Below are 23,200 nucleotides of genomic sequence, written 5' to 3'. Positions count from 1 at the left end.
TATATATATATATATATATATATATATATATATATATATATATATATATTAACTGTACCATCATGATTACCGTCATGATTCAGGAGACCAACGTAAGACCAGTAGACATGCTGGTCTGTTGCCTAAACACCAAAGGAACAAACACAAAACCAGTACATGTCGCTCTGATGTCTCGTGCTGTGGAACAGGGGTTACATCTACACTAGATAATCCTCAATTGGTTGCAAGTTAGAAGACAACAACATTGAAAAGGCAAATTAGTTGTAAACAATGTACTGTGCATTAACTGACGGCACATGCACGTCGCCGTTCAATGAGGGTTAATTGGGTTTACTGCTGCTGACTGTCAGAGGAGGGGAGGAGCTAAACCCCATCTGAGGAAAAGAGGACCGACTCAAGCTGCGTGTCGAAGTTAAATCCGAAACCGGCGCAGTTGACGTGTTCCAGCGCCTCGCGAGGACGGAAGCTTTTCAAATTTAAGGGTGGAATCTTGAATCTACCTGAGCGAAAAAAAATAAAAATCATCTCTGCGCTGCTTCCTAGAGTCAGACGAGGAGCAAAGCTGGCAGTAAGAGGACAGTAACTTACCTGCACAGGTGAGCGTTTTTATAACATTTATGTACCAGAGACATTTTCAAACTAGTCACCTGACACTGATAAATATTCAAGTAGGCGCTTGTTCAGATATCATAGCACACCAACAATGATGTTATAACATGTCATACAGCGTGTTAAAGTCATTTTAAAGGTGTTACTGTACGCTGCTTACATTCAAACCAATCTTAGTGTTTAAATAAATAAGAGTTTTAACTGTAATATAGGCTTAGGGGCTGAAACTGTGGCATGCTGTGCTTGTGTGATGGTGAGTGAAGAAGGTGTGCTGAGCTGAGCAGGGATAATAGAAGGCTTTCATTTGCTATTCCATGTCTAATTTTAGAGTGACATCATGAAATATGACAATTACCCTTGTAATTGGATTTATTCTCAGTACAGTTTGTGTAGAAGACCACAGTGCCCGACTATAACCATTCCTAAAGATCACATAGAAAGGTGTTTCCTTGTAATCAAATATGTGGAATGAAGCCAGAATGCACTGGCACGATTTCACTAAACTTAAGATAGACACTGCTAGGATAAGAAACAGGAGCATGAACACGGAGATAAGTCAATAAATGGTAATAATAATAAATAATAAAAATGGTGCAGCTTCTGTGCAATTTTCCAAATTGATTTGATGTCGACTTGACCACTTGGAGGAATCATTTATGAAGAATAAACTTATAGAAATCATCCTTACATGTTTCAGAACAGAGCTGTGTGTCGCTCCACACTGGTGGGTTTTGGCGGATCTGTACTGGTTTGGGAAACATTTCTTGCCGCTGAATCAATACACGTGTCCTTGGGGTACCATGTGTTATTCCCCATTGATTGTTTGCATAGCAGATTGCCTCCTCAACTCCCCATGGATATCTGCGCAGTTATCAATCAAAGAGAGATGCTCTCATTAACTGCCGCCAAAGTGCCCGTGAGCAAGGCACTGATCCGATAAAGCTGTTGCGTACTGCAGCCAACGCCATTGTCCGCATCCCTCTCACTGCAGCCTCACAGGCCATAAGTAAGTGACGGTATAAGGACAACTTGTATATTTGGAAAATTAATATTTATATATTCATATTGATGCTAAGATAAAAAGACATAAAATAGAAGATAGAGTTAATTTAACACTCAGACACTATAAATCAGAATCCTGCATCTTTGATTCACCTGTAAGGGAATGCACTGAGGCAGCCGTCAGCAAAAAACGGCCTGTAAATAGCACAACAGTACAATGAATGGAAACTCAATTTCAACCATTTGCTTTATTAACCATGAAGATGAAGAAAGTCAATCAGTGCCATTACTATGTATGCCCATGTCCTCTCACCTTAACCTCAGTTTCACATGGAGCTGCCAATGTTAAAATGTAACACCACTTTAGTGGGATTCCATGAATTATTGATGCGAAGACAACGCACTTTACTTGGAACTTTTCCGTACGACTCCTTATAGCAACGCTAAGTGACGTTTTTCTTGATAGGGTTTTGGTGAAAACGGAGTTTTCTGTGCCGCTAAATAAAATAATCAGAGTTCATTCAAATTCTCTGGCACGAGCAGATGAGCCGTTTCTTCTTCACCTGGGGCTTAAAAAGGCGCATGACGTCCTTATGACCATCAGACCGTGCACATCTTTCCCCCTGAAAGGCACGTAGCGGTTGTGACAGGAATGCAAAGTGGAGAGGCCGGGGTTCTTTGACACAGCCTTAGCCTGATGTGTCGAGTTAATGATCCACCCAGCAACGTCTGTCCAGAATGAAGACAAAGCTCACAGTTTGAAACGTGGTTCCACTCGGTTTGCTTGTTGTTTGGAGACTGATGAAGATGCTACATTTTTTTGTTGTTGATAGATTTGGTGAGTTTTCTTGGTTTATTACTACCAGTTCTCCTAAATATAAGACCGTGACTCATAATTGGGGGAGAAACAGATGGGATGTTGGATTAACCACAATAAACATCTCCAGACAGATGTAAATGACTTGTGCAGGAAGTCACATTAGGAAAAACCGTTCTATCCACTGTCTACAATGTTGAGCACCAACAACACAGCTCTCTGTTTTATTATGTAAACAGTGAGTCAGAGGAAGCTTTTATCTTTATGACCACATGTGCTTTTATCATCATCTGGCTCAACCAAGATGATGATATTTATCACCTCAGATCTGTCTAGATTCAGTGCAGAACATAATTACGCAGAGTGATTTTTTCTTTTTTTTTCTTTCAGACTAGTGGAAAGAAATCATCCAAAATACACATTAAGGTCTTTATTCTAATACATTTTTTCTATTTACGTCTGTAGACGTCTCCTGAATTCACCAAAAGCTAGCTTTACATAATGCCTTGTCTGCATATTTAAACAAACATTTTCAGAAAACTAGTAATACAAAAAATACTTTGTTTAATGTAAATAATCAACTGGGAAAGATGGTGATATCTATTATAACATTATTACACATGCACGTTATTAAACACTATTCACCTATAGGGTCATATCTTACATATACATATCTTTAAAGGCCTGTTGAGTTTTTGTCATTTTCGGAGCCAGAAATCTTTACTTCAGCAGCATATACATACACCAAACTTTCCAATTTCAGATTTCTGTTCTGAAAATGCAAACTAGCACAATAAGATAAAGCTCATTAGCATATTTAAACATAACATTTGAAAGCTGTGATACAGAAATTGATTGCCTTAATTTAATTAACTGTGGAAGCTTCATGGTGACATCAATTAGTTCAAAAGTTTACCCTATTCAACTGCAGTGTCTCCCCTTAATGATTTAATGACCTATTCTACTTTCTTCCTTCAGATATCAGCGGCTGGTGTTAAGGATGCTTTTGTCCCGACATCTGACCTGGAGGTAACCCCACGTTGTCTGTGCTGAGATGGTCCACTGGACCACACAGTGGGGGACATGTGTCTGTGTCCAGACTCTGCTGGCCTTTGCCCTGGCCAACTGTCCCTCGCTTGCCCCCAGCCCTGTCAACTTCTCTGTGCTTTACACCATGCCCTTCTTCCAGGCTCGGGGCGCCATCCAGAACATAGTCAATAACTCGCTCTACCAGGAGGTGTATGTTGCCTCTCAGAATGTGATCGAAGCTGTCAACAGAAGCTTGGAGAAGGCGTGGGAGCTCCGCACTGGGCCGGTGGGAAGCCCCGAGTGTCACTTGTGCGATTTGTGCGACATTGACAAGGATCCCAACTTCCCGGAGGACACAAACAATCAGGTCTTGCTGTTGGACACTCTCTTCATGTCTTTATACTCTTGTGGAAGTTCTCAGTACGGTGTATGCTATTTCCACCAACTAAACTCAAATGGAAAGTTGCCTTCCCTTTCTAAGTGTTTGTTCAGAAAGGATTCGAACTCTGCTGCCTACTGTCCCGACTGTTTGGCTAGCCCTCTTGGTACCAAAGTCACAATGGTCGAAGAGGGTCAGACCGTCTACTTCTTTGTTGCCACCACTGTCAACGACAGCGTGACCCAGCGTTACGCAAGGAAGTCTATATCAGTACGTCGACCACTGGCCACAGAAGACGGCTTCTACAGCGACGTGCGTGGCCTGACTGTCCTTCCGGGCTTGCGGCGGACATACCATATTGAATACGTCTACAGCTTCTTCACTCAGGAGTTCGTCTACTTCCTCTCAGTTCAGAGAGAGATCCCCGATCAGGACTCCTCTCCGTTTCAGACTCGCTTGGGCCGTCTCCCACGGAATGAATGGGAGATGAAGAGGTACCGCGAGGTGATCCTGGAGTGTCGGTTTGAACCGAAGCGCCGGAGGAGGAACGTAGCCAGCGAGCCCTACAAGGACGTGGTGTACAACGTGGTCCAGGCAGCCCACTTTGGCAAGGCAGGCAGGGAGCTGGCAGAGGAGTTGGGGGCCGAGGAGGAGGATGACATCCTCTACGGGGTTTTTGCCGTCACCGATGACAACGGGGTGACGGAGCATGACTCGGCCCTGTGCGCCTTCCCGATTGACAACGTGAACAAAGCCATCGTGGATGGGGTGGATGACTGCTGCGAGTCTGGACCGGAGCAGCTCTCCAGAGGGCTCTGCCACTTCCAGCCCTGTGAGAGCTGTCCACATGAGGTGAGGCCGTCAGTCCACTAACGCACTGCATTATTCCATAATATGGATGAGCTGATCCATGGGTTTCCAGTAACTCTTCTTTTATAGAATTCCCAGAAAACATCTGAGGTGTCTTCCTAAATGCACCCATTCATATGGATAACTATTTATCCATATTTATCTGACTCAGGGTGCAGGTTTCTTGACAGGGCCTGTTAGAAAATCTCATCACGTGGGTTGTGGAGCTACAAATTACGTCTTCTCTCTTAACATGTGCGTACGTATTGAAGAGATAGTGAGATATCTGGGCACTTGTTGTGACTGGATGAAATCATTGGGAAACCTAATTTGCTTGCGTTGTACTTGAGGATGGCTGCTAGTGGGAGTGGAAAAGCAAGTAGACGTTTATTTTCCAGATAAAAAATGGATTCAGATCAGCCACAAAAAGGAGAAACATGGTGAGAAAATAACCTTTCGTTAATAATCTTTCGTTTTCCTGAAGCTTGACAAACACAAACCAACGAGTTTGCTGTCTTCTAAAAACCATTTCATAACATCTCACCTGCTGTCTGTAACCAGGGAGGATCTCTGGAATTAGAGCCACAGGTGGCATCAATGGATAAATGGTACTCAATTGTACAGAAATGAACCAAATGTATCCCCTCAACAGGCATAATCACACATAAATCACACATATATATTGTTAGTGAAGTTGAAAAACAAGTTAACATTCCCTTCCTTGGAACTGGCTAACATTACAGCAGAAAAAAAACTCAACTTGTGCACACGCCTCCTGTTCAACACTCAAACCTGCACAGTCAGTACACCACCAGGCAGTCAAGGTACTTGACAGGAAGCCAAACAGCCATCGCCATTGTTAATGCCTCATGATTGACTGAGCTGGGACATTCTTATCAAATTTAAAGACGCTTGTCTTGTCTGTGCAATTCTGTGGGGCTTGTCTCTTCTTCTCTCAGTCTGCCAACACCTATTTAAAATCATGGTTAAAAGGCAATCAAGAGTTTGACATGTGTATTTAATGTGTCTTTTGTTGCTGTTATTACACCTGCGCAGAAACTGCAGTTACAAAATGAAAAGAACTGTCTATTGATAATATGCTCTGTCCCTTTAACTGTATAAATAAATAATAACAGGGGAAGTGCAGGCCTTCTTAAAGGTTCAGGCAAGTCAGGGAATAAAGTCCCTCTGCAGAAAACCTGTGTGAGCAGAACGATTAAACACAACGGAGGCGGTTCACGGCTCATATAAATGTCAATCAAAGGAACCTGAGGAATGTGCAGGTTCCTCTCGGCATACATTCCAACACTGACTCGGGGAAATGATGTAATGGGAGTGGAGAAAAGGCTCCATGGCAGCTTGTTTGCACATGAACAAGGACAGATGATATGCAAATAGAAACATCAAATCAGTAGTGTACTTGGATAAAATGGTTTTGGGTAAAAAATGATGACAAGAACTCAACCTTTGTCAAGTATTTTTTTCTTCTGATTATTATGGAAAGATATGATGAAATGATGTAAACCCCAAACCAAAGCAATACTTTAGTCACAATACTGGCAGACACAATGACTAAGGAAATGACAAAATTAAACTTTCATTTTCATCGTAGCATAGAGCTCACTCCAGCTGCATGCGGTCATCATGTGACTCACTGTTATGATTTAAATGAAATCTGTCTGCAGATTATTGTGCAAGCTGAAAGTGAAACCATTGTCATCAGAAATGGGAGTTAAATGTGCCTTTGAGAGATTATTCATACCTTACAAAAAATGCAAACAGCATTTAACTTTTCCTCTTAAGAAATAATTTGACGTTCCGGGAAAACCATTTACTGCTTCATCACCGATTGACCCCACTCTCTCAGTCAGAGAGTGGGATCAATCTTCTCATCTTACTCTCAGCAAGAAAGAAAGCCAAAAGCATATTTCCCCAAAAGTGGAATTATCACTTCATTGACACAGTGTCATGGTGGGGAGGTTTTGAAAGTGATGAGAATTGCTGATAGCTGACACATGGAAATATAACTGAATCTCTCTGGTCATATGGGCTTTTTTATTTCCTTTTTGATTGGACTAATCCTCTTCATCATGTGTCGGATTTTCTAGATTACATGCCCATGAAAAATAAACTTTTTGGGTTTCCTATTAGGTACCATTAAGGCCATTTGCATCCCAGCCGACAGAGGAATGCAACCAGAACCACTCGCATCATCATTCAGTGAGCACTCACTGTTAAATCCAAGAAATCAGGGATACAAATTGCTTTTTGGATGGAAGAATAAGGACGGAAGAAGTCTGTTGGAATGAAAATTGGAGAGGGGCCAGGTGGGAGTGAGGTTTGAGGGCTGCGTCAGTCGAGTGAATTTCTCAGGCCAGACAGGAAGAGGGTATTTCAAAAAAAAAAAGATAAAAAAAAGATTTGATCTCATATCATAAATGTCATGGTGTGAGTGTATTCAGTAGCCAGTTAAGGTCATAGTGAGCATTTGGATACATATTTTTAAACATCTCAGATTAGGACTGCAGTGGTTTCTTGTGTTAATACTCTTGGGAAAACAGTTTTTTTTTATTTCCAGAACCCATGCATATTTCCCATAATGTTATTTTTTTTAAATATTAAGTTATTCTGCGTTGGCAGATGGGGAAGGACTTCTTATTCCCCATGTAGCAGCCGAGAATTAAGTCGAAATCCCAGAACTGAGTTGCTGTTATTGCAGCAGTGATTTCATAGTTTGGATGCGGAGTCGTAGAACTTGTGGCAAGAAAACCACCGAGTTGTGACTCAGAAGCAACACTGTTAGGTGACGCCAGTTGTTCAAGGATAAGAAAAGCTGAAAAATTCCCAACTTGTGAACTGTTCTCCTGAGCCCTCTTCTGTTTTGCTGCGTTTGTGAGTGACATGCCAGCAGGATTGTCCAACATTCTGAAATCCTGGTTCTTCCATTTATCTGCAGATCAAAACACACTTTGGAGAATGATTACATTTAGTAATCTAGAATAATACATTATTCAGTATGTGAGCATGTGATTCTGTTGATCACTTTCAGCTTCTGGGCTCTCACTGAAATATGAAAATGTGTTTTAGTTTGGTTATAATATATTATAAATATTTTCTTGTCCTTCTCTATGTCATTGTCATGGGATCTGTGATTTAGAGTTCAGAAAAACAAATTATAATCAAGGTTTTATGCTCCTCTGGGGTTCGGAGGTCAATGATTTCAGCCAATACCATTGCTGTTTGTGTGGAGCATGGAGGATGCATGTCTCCCAATATTTTTTTGCATCCAATTAATTTATAAATAAATGTATTTCCCAATTACCTGCTTTCCCTTTTATATGACAAGAACACGATTAGAAAGTGTAATATCTTTGTTGTCATATCACGCCCCGATGATATTAACCAGTGTTTACCCGACGACTCCCTCTAATCAAACAGTGATCTGCCCTGCTGTGTGTCTATAGCTACAAGGCAATCCTGCTGTCAGTAGCGCAGCACATAATCACTTATCATGGCCTCTTAAATTACAAAATGATGATATTATAACGACAGATTCACCTTGTGCTTCTGGTGTGCCGGGGACTGGTGATTTCCCTGGTGACCAGTGCGGCTCGTAGCTCGTCCTCCTCGCAAGCAAACAGCTGGGCCTGTCTCACTACATCTGCACGCTTTTAGAAGAAGAAATATTATCGTCTGAGAATGTGGAACTCTTCGAAGAGCAAGCTAATTTGGACGGAAAAAAAAATAAGATCCATCTCCATGACATCTGAGCATGCAGTTGAAAGATTGTTGATTATTTTTTGCTTTTCTGTACCTAAAAGCCTTTAAAAGCTGTTGTAGAGCCTGATGTCAGCCTAGTTCAAACATGTCTGATAATGCTCACTTTCTTCCTCATTGGCTCATTTTCATGTCCTCTGCTGCCTGTTGCCTTGGTACTAGAGCATGGAGAACAATGCCACTTGCAGAGACCATCCTACCATGATGTCGAAGCCCTACTACAGAGTGGACCTCTTCAACAGGCAGATGACAGACGTCCTGCTCACATCTTTGCTGGTCACAACCATAGAGAACAAGACCGTAGCCCATATTGGCACCTCGACTGGACGCCTGCTGCAGGTACACCAACATTTTGGATATTTGTCCTCATTTGACTATTGTATATGATCCATTACTAATGATCATACGTTGTGTCTGTGTTGACAGCTTGTATTGACAAGATCCAGCCCTATTATCTTTGCCAATTACTCTTTGGTAGAGAACCAGAGGGTCTCATCCATTGCCGCTGTTTACTCAACAGAGTATCTTCTCTTTGTGGTTGGAGACAAGGTACAAGAGCACTCCCATGAAATGAGAGTGAAACACTTTCATTTTTATCAATGTAAATGTGTACAATGGCTCTGTGGATATTACTGTCATCTGATCAGGAGGCTCTCAGGGTCAAATTTACTCCCACAGACCAAACACGCAGCTCAGATGACATTACGATACCAAATGAGTTGGGACTGTCACTGGCCCTATGATGTTTTACTGCCCTCTGCTCAGTGCATGCTGGGATAGGTTCCAACCTCTGCAACCCTGAGAATGAACAACGGGCTGAAGCCTAAAGCCAATCGATAAACTTGATGTGACAGTTTGCAGCATTGTCAATATTAGAAGCTGGTGCTGGATCAGTAATCACATGGGTTTTAGGACTACCTTGTGTTATTTGGATTAGAGTAGCGTGTTGGATTTAGCACCAGGAGCTGCCTGCTGAACGAGGCCCAGTATCAGTTTACACGTCATAGTAATAGCCACATTAATAATGAAGGAGTACAAGGCCATACGATTGAATATGTGACCTTTAAATCTCTCTGTTTCAGATGATCCAGGTGCCCCAGAGAGGGCCGGGCTGTCAACACTTCCTGACTTGTGCCATGTGCCTGACAGCCCCGAAGTTCATGGGCTGTGGCTGGTGCTCCGGAGTGTGCTCCTGGGAGAGCGAGTGTCACAGTCGCTGGAGGAACGAGTCCTGCCCGCCGGGGATCACTGGGGTGAGGTTTGTTCTGTAATCCAGGATACACACGTCTCTTCGTGCAACTAATGAAAACATTTAATATCAAGGTGACACTGTGTATTTTGCTTTATTGACTTAGTTCTTTCCACGGACTGCTCCTCCTGATGGTCAAACAGAGCTAACGGTGTGCGGATGGGAGTTCCAGTCTCCCATAAGACCCGCCATCACCTCCAGAACCCACCAGATCCGACTGGGACAGACTGCGTGTACTGTGCTTCCGGTCAAAAGCAACAACACACAGTGAGTATCCGTGCAGGTCTTCTTCTGGTTCCAAGTCCAATCCGTTATAGAAATGTTGTGGAAAATGTACCCTGAGGATTTTGTAAAAATAAAAAGCTAGTATTTTTTTTTTTCCAGACGCCTTCTGACAAATTGAGAAAGCACTAACAGACCATGACTTTTCTGCACTGGGATCTATTGAGGCTACTGTTTGTGAGGAAAAATTAGTCTAGACTTGGAGGGACTGACAAAACTTGCTATGTGCCCTATGACGTTTACTGATGTTACTGATGTGTTGAAATATCTCTGTGTGACACAAGGCCAATAGGTGTAGTTAACCACTACGAGTCTACAGCCTGTCAACTCTGTGAGGCTGTACTAAGACGCTTAAGGCAGCATGCTAACCTTTTCACAGTAATAATGTTAACATGCTGATGTTTATCAGGTTATTTTTGACAATTTTTACAATCTTAGTTTAGCATTTTAGCATGCTAACATTGGCTAATTAGCACAAAACACAGCTGAGGCTGATGGGAATATCATGAGCTTTGTTGAAATTTAACTTTTGAACTTAGTAGTGTGGCTAAAAAGTGTAGTAGTAGCAGTAGCAGTTGGTTGATTGAACTTGAAAGCTGTATTTCAGCAGCACAGCTAACACATTTAACAACTTTAGTCTCCTGACAGAGTTTAAAATCCAACAATTTGTATTTGTCACTGGTGCTGCAGATACTGTCACTCACATACGTGTTTTGTGGTGCTGCTCTTCAGCTTGGTGTGTAAGATTCGCTCTGGGTCCACTGAGCTGTCCAAACCAGTTAACATTACAGTGGAGGTGCATGAGGGCAAGGTGGAGGGACGCTACTCTATTGACGGGAAGGCAGAAATGCCAGGATTCACATTTGTGGTAATCTTTGCTGCTATCATCTACTAATATCCTCTTTACAACATACACGCTGTAAATTATTTGAAATGCTATTTAATCTCGGGAACCGCTTACGTCCCTCCAGATTCCCAACATCTCAGAAATCCAGCCCAACTATGGGCCTCGTGTTGGGGGCACACTCATCACAGTGACTGGGCCGCACTTGGATGCTGGGAGGACCAGGAAAGTCACTCTCAACGACATGCCCTGTCCTATAAAGAGGTTCGAAACACATCTCTCCCTTTCTGTTTTCATCCCATTACCCTCAAATTGTGCGTGGATTAATTATGGCTTGGGAAACCACAGGCTAACCCCTAGACCGGACTTGGCATCCAAAGACTATGTTATCGTATTGAACATGCAACATCAAAAAGCTTTGAAAGCTCTTTGATCCTCTACAGTTTAGCTGTTATGGCATGTAATTCTCATATCTCTGTCTCCCTACAGAGTCACAGAGCCCAGAGGCAATGTGTCTTCCATCATCTGTCTGTCCCAGCCCATCTCAGAGGTGAGGGACGTCCCCCTGAGTGTTTTCATCGACAAGTCTCCAGTCCTCACCACAAAGGTGTTTTACTACAAGGAAAACCCGACGATTACAGCCGTCCTGCCTGACTGTAGCTTTGACAGGTCAGCCAGTGAGACCCCCACCTTTTGTCATCTTTCTTTCTCATCTTTATTGTATAGCAAATTCAAGCTGCAACCAGAATCGATCTTATCTCCCCTGACGTTATGAAAATGTAAACATGTCTCACGTTTGTCTGAATCGCAGGGGGTCGAAGATTGTCATCGGGGGGGAGAACCTGGATTCTGTTTACCGCACCATCATCCGCTTTAAACCCAATGAGAGTCACTTGAAACCTGTGACAAGGGTACGGTGTTCATTGTAATGTACAGTAGATTCATTCAAAAGCATAATTCTGTTAAGTCAGTCTCCAGTTTTTAGAATTTCTTGATTCCCCTCCAAGGTCATTGTCATGACATTTTACTGTGCGGGCCTTCCAGTGATCACACCATCTCGTTTCAGGAGTGCATAGGTAAGTCCTTGCCCACGAGGATGGAGTGTGTCTCTCCTGCGTTCCCCAGGGATGAGACCGAGGAAGGAGAGCTTTCTTTTGACATGGACGGAGCGTTGGGACTTTGGAACAAAGAGTTCTCCTACCACCCCTATGGCGAGCCCATTCCTTTTGAAACAGAGGGACACGTGCTGAATTTGTACCCCGGGTTTGACGAAGTGTCACTACATGTAAGAGATTGCTCTGAGGGTATTCTCCTTTGATTTTAGGACAAAATATATGTGGATTTGTCATATTCATTGTAGCTTTTTCCCCAGAAAACTCATATTTGTCCCATGTCTTGATTTGACCCCCCTGTACACAGCATCAAAAGCTGAATCTGGTGAGCTCCTGTATGACTATCATAATGACGGTGGCGGGAGTTGATTGTGATGCTAAAGTCCTGGATAATGAGATCACCTGCAGGATCCCCAAGAACATGACAATCCCCGGTGAGGGCCTGCCGGTGAAGGTAAATCAGGCCGGAGGTTTAGATCATGATTTACTGACTGGCTTGTACATTGTCAAGCAGCCATCAGATGGGATAGGCTGATAATGCAAAAAAGCTCCACATGTTTTGTCGCAAAATAAATTGCACATTTTATTATTTTCAATGCATAAACCTAGGAAATTCTGACACTTTGGCATGTCTGCATGCAAACTGTTTATGTTACTGTAGCACTCAATGTCAGTAGAACTCTTAAACCATGCTTTAATGAATAGTAATCACTGTGTATGTTGAACTCTGTTCTTTAGATCTCCATCAACGGGCAGGTCCACAACGTCGGTACGGTGGTGAGGGTCAGCAACCACTACATGGTGGGCATTGTCCTGGGGATCCTGGCGGCTCTGGTGGCCGGGGCGGTGCTGGCCTTCGCTGTTATGAAACACTTGAGGAAGAAAAAGAAAGGTGGGCTCCTCTCTGTTAGGTGGACCTTGGTCAGACCTGTTTGTGCAAGTGGAACCAGCTGGTGGGAATTTGGGATGAATTACATAAGTCTTTCAACCAGAACATCTCTGGTGTTGCATGGGATGTACATGTCCTCGGGTTGATGATTAAAAAGTCTTGTGAAATGTTTTTCAGCCTCCATGGTGGAGAGCCGTTTGACCCACAGTGTTAGTCACTCTGGTACAAATAACGTGGAGCTGTCGCCCGTTGGGGACTACAGGAGAGGTGACAGTCTAGCTGAGTACTTATCATACTGCACTGTAATGCTGTATAGCTAGTTTGCTTCTGACACACTCTCAATAATAATAATAAACCCCTCTCTCTGGACTTTTACAAGTAGCAACCCTGAGTACTCCCGTCCAGCTGGGGGGGCCGGTGGTCTTCCCCTGCCGGAGCTACGCTGCAGGCAGCATAGATCCTACCCTGACTCCCCTCATGCCTCCAGAGAAGATCTCCATCTCCAGTTTTAGGCCAGAGCTGCTAGAGGAGGTGAAGGATGTTCTCATTCCTGCTGAAATGCTCATTGTGCAGCACCACCGGATCATAGGGAAGGGTGAGGAGCCCCACTGCCTCTATGTGAAACAAAAAATACTTGTTATGGAGCCTTTTGTGAGCTTTGTCCTACTTGGTAATATAATTCCTGTGTCACTTTGTACCCCCCCTCTCCAGGTCATTTTGGCACTGTCTATCATGGCTACTTCAAAGATCACAACAACAGAGAAATCCACTGTGCTGTCAAGTCTTTGAACAGTGAGTAACATCTATATATTTGCTCCAGAAAGTCTACCTTTAAAAGCGGCATAATAATAATAATTGTGATTCCAGTAGCTTTCGTCCTTTAGATCTGAGTCCATAATTTGTGTGTGTGTGTGTGTGTGTGTGTGTGTGTGTGTGTGTGTCTGTGTGTGTGTGTCATCAGGAATAACAGATGTCGAGGAGGTGGAGCAGTTTCTGAAGGAAGGTATCATAATGAAGGGTTTCCACCACATTAATGTGCTGTCTCTGCTGGGCATCCTCCTGCCACAGGAGGGGCTCCCTCTAGTGGTGCTACCGTACATGAAACATGGTGACCTGCGACACTTCATACGCTGCGAGAAGAGGGTGTGACACCGACATTAAAACAGTGCAAATGAATCATCTGATTTATGTACAGCCATCTGTTTAAAAACTATGTGTTTCTTTTTTTTATGTTTCTCCAACTGTTTAAAATCTGTGTATCTGGGATTTGTTCAGAACCCCACCGTCAAGGATCTGATTGGCTTCGGGCTGCAGGTTACCAAGGGGATGGAGTATTTGGCTCAGAAGAAGTTTGTGCACCGAGATCTCGCTGCACGCAATTGCATGTGAGTCACCGAGACGCGCAGAGAAATCAGCAGTTTATTCATCGCCATAAGGCCTGAATTTCTCTTGGATTTAGTGTGGGGAGATGTTTCATGGTACAAATTTGGTTGAGCTTGATTCATTGTTACATCACAATTCAACAAAACTATAATGTTGTCTTTTCTGTCTTTAGGCTGGACGAGTCATATACAGTCAAGGTGGCCGACTTTGGCATGGCCAGAGATGTGTTTGATAAGGAGTACTATAGTGTTCAGGACCACAGGAAGGCTAAGCTGCCTGTCAAATGGATGGCCATCGAGAGTCTGCAGACACAGAAATTCACCTCCAAATCCGATGTGGTGAGCAAATTAACATCTACCTTATTATAATCAAGATCTGCTGCAGGGCCTTGTTAATGATTCTAGGGGTGGAAATAAATGTTTGATGAATGACACATGTCTCATATGTAGATTGCGAAAAATATCATTATCTGACGGAAGTGTGTCTGGTTCACTAAATTTCAAACATGTTTGTGGTGTTCTCTTTTGTCAATTATCACCATGTTAATATATGTCAATACTAGCCTACATGTGCTGTCATCTGCTGACCTCTACATCATCCCAAAGGGTTGCAATTTAAATGTTAGTGGTCACACAATGATTAACAGGATAGGAAAGCAGAAAAACAAACATTTTTAATCTTTGATTATTTTCCTTGTCAATACTGGATAATTTATCCTTTTTAGGCCTTTAAAATGATTCAATTAGAACAAGAGGAAATGGATGAAATGGTCACAAACAGTAGATCTCTGTAATGATGTAGAGTCGCATGTAGACATGGCTTTGGGCTAAGGGGTCACAAGCCAATGAGTTTGGTAAACACTGCTCCAGCATTTTTATTGATTGCCTTTTGGTTGTGTTATGCACTAAATCTTCTGTATTGCTTTACAGCACAATACTGTACCACTGCATACACTACAATAATAGGAAACATTAGTGTTTCACAAATTGATTCCGCTTCCACCGTCGTAGTTTCGATTCAACATTGACCAACCTCCTGGTCTGTGTTTAAGGCTGTACCGCTGTTCTTGCTCATCTCACAGAGTGAGACACAAATCGCTCCAATTAGCACCTTTAAAAAGCTGTTGTGCATTTATGCTTTTCTCAACACGTGTGCAAGTGTCCTGGTACTCTTTGTGTAACCTTTGCCGCTCCTGATGCAGTGGTCCTTTGGCGTGCTGATGTGGGAGATGCTGACCAGAGGAGCGAGCCCCTACCCGGAGGTGGACCCTTATGACATAACACATTACTTACTGAAGGGCAGGAGGCTTCCCCAGCCTCAGTACTGCCCTGACCCTTTGTAAGTAGTGGGAGTAATAGCATTATGTTGCATCAGTCCATTCTAAAACTTCACATAATTGAGGTCTGCATTGGTACGAATACTGCAATAAAACTAACACAGATTTACAACTACAAGACGGAAGGACAAAGTCCAAGTAGTAATAACATGATGTTCGTATGGTCACTCAGTAGTGTGAGACCCGTAAATTGTCCACTACTTGGTATTCCAACACAGTTAAACAATGCAGTTTGGAAGTTAATGTGTATGTCTACAAAACACCTCTTCTTTCTTCACAAAACCACATAAACACACACACACACACACACACACACACACACACACACACACACACACACAGTGGTCTGACTTTACAGCGAAAAGCTGTAAAGTCAGACCACTGTGTGGTTTTGCTGTTTTAATGATACATCCCTTGGACTGTAGGCTTTTGCACAACGACTTAAAGATTGATGGAGAATAAATCAACTATTCTGTCCTCGTGGAACAAAGCGCTCATGGAAACGTCTTACATGTAGAGGACCATTATAGGATGTTAAAAAGGTAGTTAGAAGGTTTGGGAAATCTGGTTTTTGCTTTCTTGACGAAAGTTAGATGAGAAGATTGATACTACTTTCATGACTGTACACTAAATATGAAGCTACAGCCAACAGCTTAGCTTAGCACAAAGACTGTGAATGGGGGGAGCTAACGTGGCTCTGCTCAAAGTTAATAAAATCCACCTTCCAGATCCTCTACAGCTCACTAGTTAACATGTTAAACGTTATTTGTTTAATACGTACAAATCAAGTGTAAAAACATCAATTTGATATTGTACAGGGAGTTGTCAGTGCCAGACTGTTCCTACTTCTGAAATTTGTAGATATCCCACTAAATCAATTTGCATATAATCCATGTAAGCATGAACCAGGAAGTATAAAGACGGCACTTCCGTAGTTATTTAAATCCAAAACCCAAACCACAATTTATTCCCTAAACCTTACCAAGTACTTTTGTTGCCTAAACCTAAGTAAGTTGTTTCCTGTTAAGATAGAAGTTTATTTATAAAAGACTGTATGCATGTAATGAGTGTTGCCGGACTTTTGTAGGAAAACGCACGAGAAATGAGGAGTAACTTTTTCTTAAGGTGTATTAAACTTATGAGGATACATTAGGCTGCTGGAAGGACACAAAAATGTGTTTATAAAGTGTCTGGAATTTCAGAATTTTGTAACAATGATAACTAAATGTGAAAGTAATTATCAATTATTTTAATGCTAACTGATAATAAAGTGGACTGAGTTGCTTTGCTTGGACTCAGACTCTGTCCGTGTTTTTTCCAGGTATAGCATTATCCTCCAGTGCTGGGACCCTGATCCAGAGTTGAGGCCCAGCTTTGCTACGTTGGTGTTGGCTGTCTCCACCATCCTGTCCGGCCTGGAGGGAGAGCACTACATCAGTCTGAATGTCACCTACGTCAACCTGGACCAGCCGCGGCCCTACCCTGCCCTCACAGAGTCTGCTGACGAAAACGACTCCACGGATGTTGAAGACTCAGGCTCAATCTCTTCCTGATCCGCTCCTCTCTCGACTTTTAAATGGTATTGGTGCTAACGGCAAGAGCACAAAAAACCTCGGCCAAGTCGCGACCGTGTTTCTTACCGCAAAGCATCTGAAACAGAGGCGCTGCCTACTGTTCATTACTGGGCATTTAAAGGGGCAGTAAGACGCTTTCGGCTGGCATATAGCACACCCTCGGGCAGTCATACTGGAGGCCTGTCACTTTTGCAACAATAGCAGGGTAAAGTTTGAGCTTCCAGTCTTAAAAGTATTTCATAGACATTTAGTTATGTTATTTTCCACTGCTAACAGATGTCACTGATGATACAACTAATCAGTTTTGTACTAGATTGTTAGCTAGAGAAAATAAAAACAATTTGTTACATGTCCATTAGAAGCTAAAAGGCATCACGCTGGATTGTTAAATCTGCTTTAAGAGTTTGTTCACATTAACTGAAGTTAAGGTTTTCAATCAGCAAAGTATTGTGCAACTAAAGGCACAGGCTAGGGCTGAATAGATAACCAAGTCTTAGTTGTGCTGAACTGAACTGTTCCCACACAACAGGAGTTTGTTTTTATTTGCTTAGCTGGTATTTATGTAGACATTATAAATTCAAAGTCAGTTCTTCCATGCCCAAGTCTTACAGTGTTGGCTTACGGTGCTGAGGAAAGGTGTCACATTCATGTAATTCATTGACACAATAGCTTTCTTTTACTACCTACATTATAGTGTACTGTTACAGCAGCAGAGCCCATGTGTTCATACGTTTAGGTATAGCGTTCCCACATTTGCTTTTAATCTTTTTGCAATGCAGTGATTGTTCTGTATATTCTGGATCACACTTCTGTCAGGCACAATGACGACCGCAATGTCCTCAAGGCAATCTGACATCACCCCGTTGCTTGCATTGCATTGTATTTCTGACACAATGTCTTTGAGATAGTGTTATAAATTAAAATATTTATTTGTTTATAGAATTGTTCTCATGCTGTGGACTTCAAGTAAATATGAGAATTCATGCAAACTCCGCTATTTACTGTTGATTTTTACACATACATATTTTGCCTTATAGCTGCTACGTCTTTTGTTGCATTCTCCACTAGAGGTCAGCATTCTGTTAGAAGTGCTCTGCGTTGCCACTGATCAGCTCCTGAGGATGGTCCCAGCAACATGGATGCAGCATTCTTTATGTGTGCATCATTTTTGCCGTAGCATAGCAACATGAATGACCCAGGTCTTTCCCCCCCCCCATCTCTGAAAACCAACCAATAAGCCCTCTGGGTGCCACATAAGATATTAAAAGCAGGCAAGAACAGCACAGCAGACAAAGCAGGCGTGTTTTCCTCTTTTATTGCCCTCTTTCATATATTCTGACTTCAGCCGTTTGGCAAAGGGGCAAATGACTGCATTTTCAGTGAAATAAGTTGAAGAAAGAGTCAGCGTAGACAAGCAAACAATCTGTCAATCAAACAAATAAACCAAACAAACGTTTCACCAACATACAGTAGCAACTCCCAGTGCTGTAAACAGACGTCACACACAGCGAGCTCACTTCCCCCACAACAAAAATCCGGAGTCAAATAAAACCAGAGGGAAATAAACATCATAAAGTTTTCTCTTTTTTCATGCAGCCAAGAACAAAAGTTAATCCCCGCGTGGTGGGGCCTTTGATATAGAGAGAGTGAGCCCAGCTTACGTTGTCAAAATGTGTGTGTGAGTGTGTGTGTGTGTGTGTGTGTGTGTGTGTGTGAGGCCACATTTTGCAGAGCAGAGCCCACAGAATCAAGGCAGCCATGATCCCCCCCCCCCCTCTCTCTCTCCCTTTCTCTTGTTCCCTGTTGTATTATCTGGGCTATAAAAAGTGCAGAACCTGCGAAGAGTGCTGCTGTCAGCTGTGTGACCACCTCAAGCTTTACAGCTTTTCTCCTGTGCTGGGTTCACCGTCAGGTCCCACACCATAGGACTTTTGTAATATGTCTCATACACATTAACATTCATTTTCCCCGTCCACTCTTCCATTAGGAGTATTTGTGTGGACTTCAAACCAATACAGAGATGAGACAGTTGATGCTGGTTCATCTCGGTGCAGGGAGCGTGCGCGGCTTATGTCTGTATACTGCACATTTTATATGGCAGCCTCATTAGAGGGAACATGAATAACCAGTGCTCGAGTGCTGTGTCAAGTTTGGAAAGAGGGAAAGCAATCTGTGAGATTGGCCATCTGAACAAGTATTTTTTTGAAAGCGATAGGCTAATTATTTCCATTGCTAAGGGATGATGGCAGACCCTCACAAATAAGTACTGGGGCCGGACTAGGAGCTCTTGGATTCTGTTCCAGTATAGGATCTGGCATAAAAGAAGTCCTGTGAAAAACCCTATGTGGAACCAGTGAAGCAAGACTCCTATCATATCATATTTTTTTTATTACACATTCAGCTTATTTTGCCCTTGTGGTATTAACCTCATGTACCCTAGAAACCCAGCATGAATACTGTCAGAGTCTCTTTTCTTTTACAATTCATACTGAATTCATCCATCCTGTGCAGCAAAGTGCCAGAGTGACATTACTGTTAAATTTTGCAACGTTGCACTTTCGGCCTCAAACGACTGACCGAATTTACGAGAGACTCACAGAAATCATTCAACATAATTAAACTGCACAGCCTTTGGGCCTTCGTTTTTTTTGTAGTGGCTGTTCGAGGTAGACATGAAGGGGAAAATAGTTTTTGTACAATGTTCAACCATAATTGGTGCATCCAGCTCTCTCTGCTCTCAGCACGTCCTGCTATATTTCAATGCGTTACTTCCTGTGTGCTGAGAGAGACCATCAACTACACAGCATCAATTACACTTAACAAGGTTAATGTATGTCTAAGTATGCGGTCATGGCTGTTCCTTTCAGTAGCAGCATATTTATAGTTTCGAGCACTATTTAATCGTTGCACTTTGCATACATTTTAATTTCAAAGCTCCTCTCATAATGCGGCTAAAAGGGCTTCACATCAAATTATTTAAAGATATAATAAACAAACAGGCAGTGGCTTTGAGTATAAAGGGAGAGCTGGAAAGCTGGCTTGGCTCCGTCAGAGTTTTAAGACTTCTTAGAATTTTGTCTATTTCAGCAGCTACTGGAGTTGTTCCAATACCAGTACCAGAAATGCCTAAAATGCTGGATCAGGCGAGTCAATGCACCAATCCGATATCACGTTATCATATAATTTATCAGCTCATATACGTTACACAGGAACACAACTACACATTTTCACTTGATCCATACTGTGGATGTATAAAGAGAACTGGATACAACGGACGCGGGGCCTCGTTCATTCCTTTGAAAGTTGCTCAGTGGCACATGAAGATAAAAAAGTTTGACTTCCGAGTATAAAATTCATATGAAATTACTCAGGTCTTTCGGCAATCTTCCGCATCCAGGGCCCCGTAAGGCAAAGGGCCCCCACATTTCCTTTAACTCCGCCTCCCAGCCAGTGGTCAAGTCTATCCAAATGATGGAAGTAGCTAAAGAGTGAGCATTGTCAAGCGGAAGCATTTAATAAATAAAAAGCAGTGGACTAAGTAAGTAACCCTGTGGAACACCCTATGAAATGGGTATTTGAATGATGCTCACCAGTATTTGCAAAGAACTGTTGCCCTGTTAAATAGCACGCATTAACATAACACATGGTTTAAGAGAAGTCAGGATTTGCATGTAAGTGTTGACCTGATTGGAATCGGTAAGTACAACATTATACTCTTTTGACTGTTCCTAAAATGCCTCTTGACCTTTGGTGTTGACCTGTTTGTTATGAATCTGTGCAACAACCGCACTATGCAAGTGAGTTGCAGTTATGCAGCCTATAACCTGCCAGTGTGGATTTGAGCCGTCCATCAGCAGCCTGGGCCTCTGAGCAGTCATGTCTAACTCTGCTGAATGGAGCCCCGCAAGCTGCAGCAGATGAGAAGAATGCAAACTGTTGTAAGGCCGATGTCAGTTCTGTATCGGGAAGAGAAACTTCACTCCCTTGAGAGTTCTGGCCTGTATCTGTAATACAAGCCATTAATAATTTACCCATCTTCTTTTCTCTCTTTTTTACAGGGAGTAGAAAAATCTAACTTTTTTCTCCCTAGCCTATGTTGTCAGCAGAGAGGACGCTCCGTCAAGCTGATATTGGTCGAGTACCTGAGCTTGAAATATAGTGATGTTAAAAGCTATTGATTTTATAGCATCATGCCTGACTTACCCAGGAGGTAGAGTGTGAGGTGAAGACATACTACTGATGTTTTTTATCTGGAGGGACTTTGCATAGATTTGAAGAAGGTGAGGGAAAAACTAATGTGAAAGGTGTTTATATCTCAAACAATTCCAAACAAACTTTGTCCACCACTGGAAAAAAAAAGGGAGAAAATGTAAACTCAAGCAAATTCAGTCTGTCCCAAAGTTTGAGTAAATTATATCTTCCTTGTGGTCATTAATTTATTTTACAAGCGCCTGTGAGTATACATCATACTTTGGGAAAAATGTGCCGGGCTCCTTCAGCAGTTTTCAACTCATCTATTCTTTTTCATTGCAAATCAAAATAATTGAAAATAAGATTGGATTGCCCCCTATACTTCTTAACACTTGGTGTGGGACTTTCAGCTATGTACTGATCGAAAATGGTAGGAGGGGATTAATGATTTCCTGCCTCCATTAATCTCTATCAAGCTGTGGCAGGCTTCTCAGTTGTCCCTAGGTAGTAGTAAATTGTCAACAGGACAGCAGAGAAGAGAGTCCTTCAGGTCCATTCACACCTCTATGCTGGGGTGCAGAGCGTATTAAATCACTGAAGTGGGAACTGTTCATTAAAGTGGTCTTGGGGTTCCTGGAAAACAGAAATGACTGATAAATGCATACTGGGTAGGATTAATCTGAACGTTTTGGTTGCACCAACAATAGAAAAGTATTCCTATATAGTCTCATAAATAGTGTATTATATAAAGCATTCTGACAACATGACAGTACACTAAGCTGGAGAAACACGAGTTGAAATAAAATAATGACTGTGAGGTTGAAGCACTGACCTTCTTTAATCTTTCTTTATTTTGACAACTACCACTGAATGGATCACGATGATATTTGGTACAGATATCCACCGTCCCCAGAGGATGAGACATAATGACTGTGATGATCCCCTGACCTTTCCTCTAACACCATCAGTAGAGTTTTTATTTATCCTGTGAAATAACTCAATGTCTCCTGGATGTCTTGGCACAAATGTAGGTATTCATGGTTTCCACAAAATACACTCTAATGACTTTGGTCACGTTACCCCCAAGATCATAGACTGCATAAAGAGGAAGTGGACAAAGTCCCTGTGACATCACCAATTGGTTTGTGAACTGCCGTTTTGAAGCCTGAAGTTAATTTTCTGCTGTCGGCACTTGGTTTTTTGCAACTAGAAGTGACACGACAGAGTGGCAATCAACGAAAATTAACTTTCATGAGCTGAAAACACAACTGTGAAAGGGTTCAAGATGTAAGGCAAAAACACTGATAACACCTAGAGCCTATAACCCAGCGGTAGCGATCTGTCAATCCCAAGGTAGCCAACCACGAAACCGAAACCTGCTTTATCGTCTATTTTACTCTAAATGGGAACCATCATTTTAGAAATGAACATCATGCTGTATTGAGGAAGACTGTAAACTAGCAACGGAGACCATAAAATCATGTTTGCAATGTCATGAGGTAATAAAGCAAATGAGAAGTTCATACAACCGGATTTCTTTTCACAACTAGAGGAGTCGCCCCCCTGCTCACTATCAGTAAGAATGTGATTTAAGGCCCTACCACTTCGGCGGCCCTTTTCAGACCAGAAGATTGCCTTCCCGTAATCATGAAACTACTTCACCGATAGGAGGGTGGGCGGCGGCTCCAGAAGACAGACCTGCAGTTAACGGTTGTAGCGACTCACTATCAGCCAGCACAGACCCCAGCGCCGGGGGTTTGTTGACTGTTTAGATTGTATGGACCCAGTAGTAGAGATGAAATGCCGACCCCAATTTCTTTGGAGCATGTGGCTACATCCTTCATGTTGTACCTTTGAACTACAGTTTGAAATGATGGA

The 23,200-nt window shown here is 42.4% G+C and overlaps 1 protein-coding gene across 3 annotated transcripts; it reads left to right on the top strand.

Moving 5' to 3' along the window:
- The first annotated feature begins 520 nt into the window (after nt 1-520).
- Nucleotides 521-18,068, top strand: mst1rb (macrophage stimulating 1 receptor b). 3 transcript variants are annotated; one of them, XM_068720177.1, is made up of 21 exons: nt 521-596; nt 3,407-4,688; nt 8,625-8,801; nt 8,889-9,011; nt 9,545-9,715; nt 9,818-9,978; nt 10,726-10,861; nt 10,965-11,101; nt 11,327-11,506; nt 11,649-11,748; nt 11,904-12,122; nt 12,257-12,403; nt 12,688-12,841; nt 13,016-13,105; nt 13,221-13,433; nt 13,550-13,630; nt 13,800-13,981; nt 14,114-14,223; nt 14,394-14,559; nt 15,423-15,559; nt 16,879-18,068. In XM_068720177.1, the coding sequence occupies exons 2-21, from the start codon at nt 3,483-3,485 to the stop codon at nt 17,108-17,110; spliced, it is 4,122 nt and encodes a 1,373-aa protein (XP_068576278.1). In that variant the 5' UTR covers nt 521-596; nt 3,407-3,482; the 3' UTR covers nt 17,111-18,068. The 3 variants fall into 3 exon arrangements, with proteins under 3 accessions (XP_068576278.1, XP_068576277.1, XP_068576279.1); XM_068720176.1 differs by having other exon boundaries at nt 13,218-13,433; XM_068720178.1 differs by lacking the exon at nt 15,423-15,559 and having other exon boundaries at nt 13,218-13,433; nt 16,879-16,923.
- Nucleotides 18,069-23,200: the final 5,132 nt, after the last annotated feature.

This window comes from Cebidichthys violaceus, unplaced genomic scaffold (assembly GCF_023349555.1).
Source record: "Cebidichthys violaceus isolate CVI_PGR_0920_01 unplaced genomic scaffold, fCebVio1.0.p SCAF_25, whole genome shotgun sequence".
NCBI classification, from domain to species: Eukaryota; Metazoa; Chordata; class Actinopteri; order Perciformes; family Stichaeidae; genus Cebidichthys; species Cebidichthys violaceus.
This window is presented reverse-complemented; position numbering and strand designations above follow the sequence as displayed.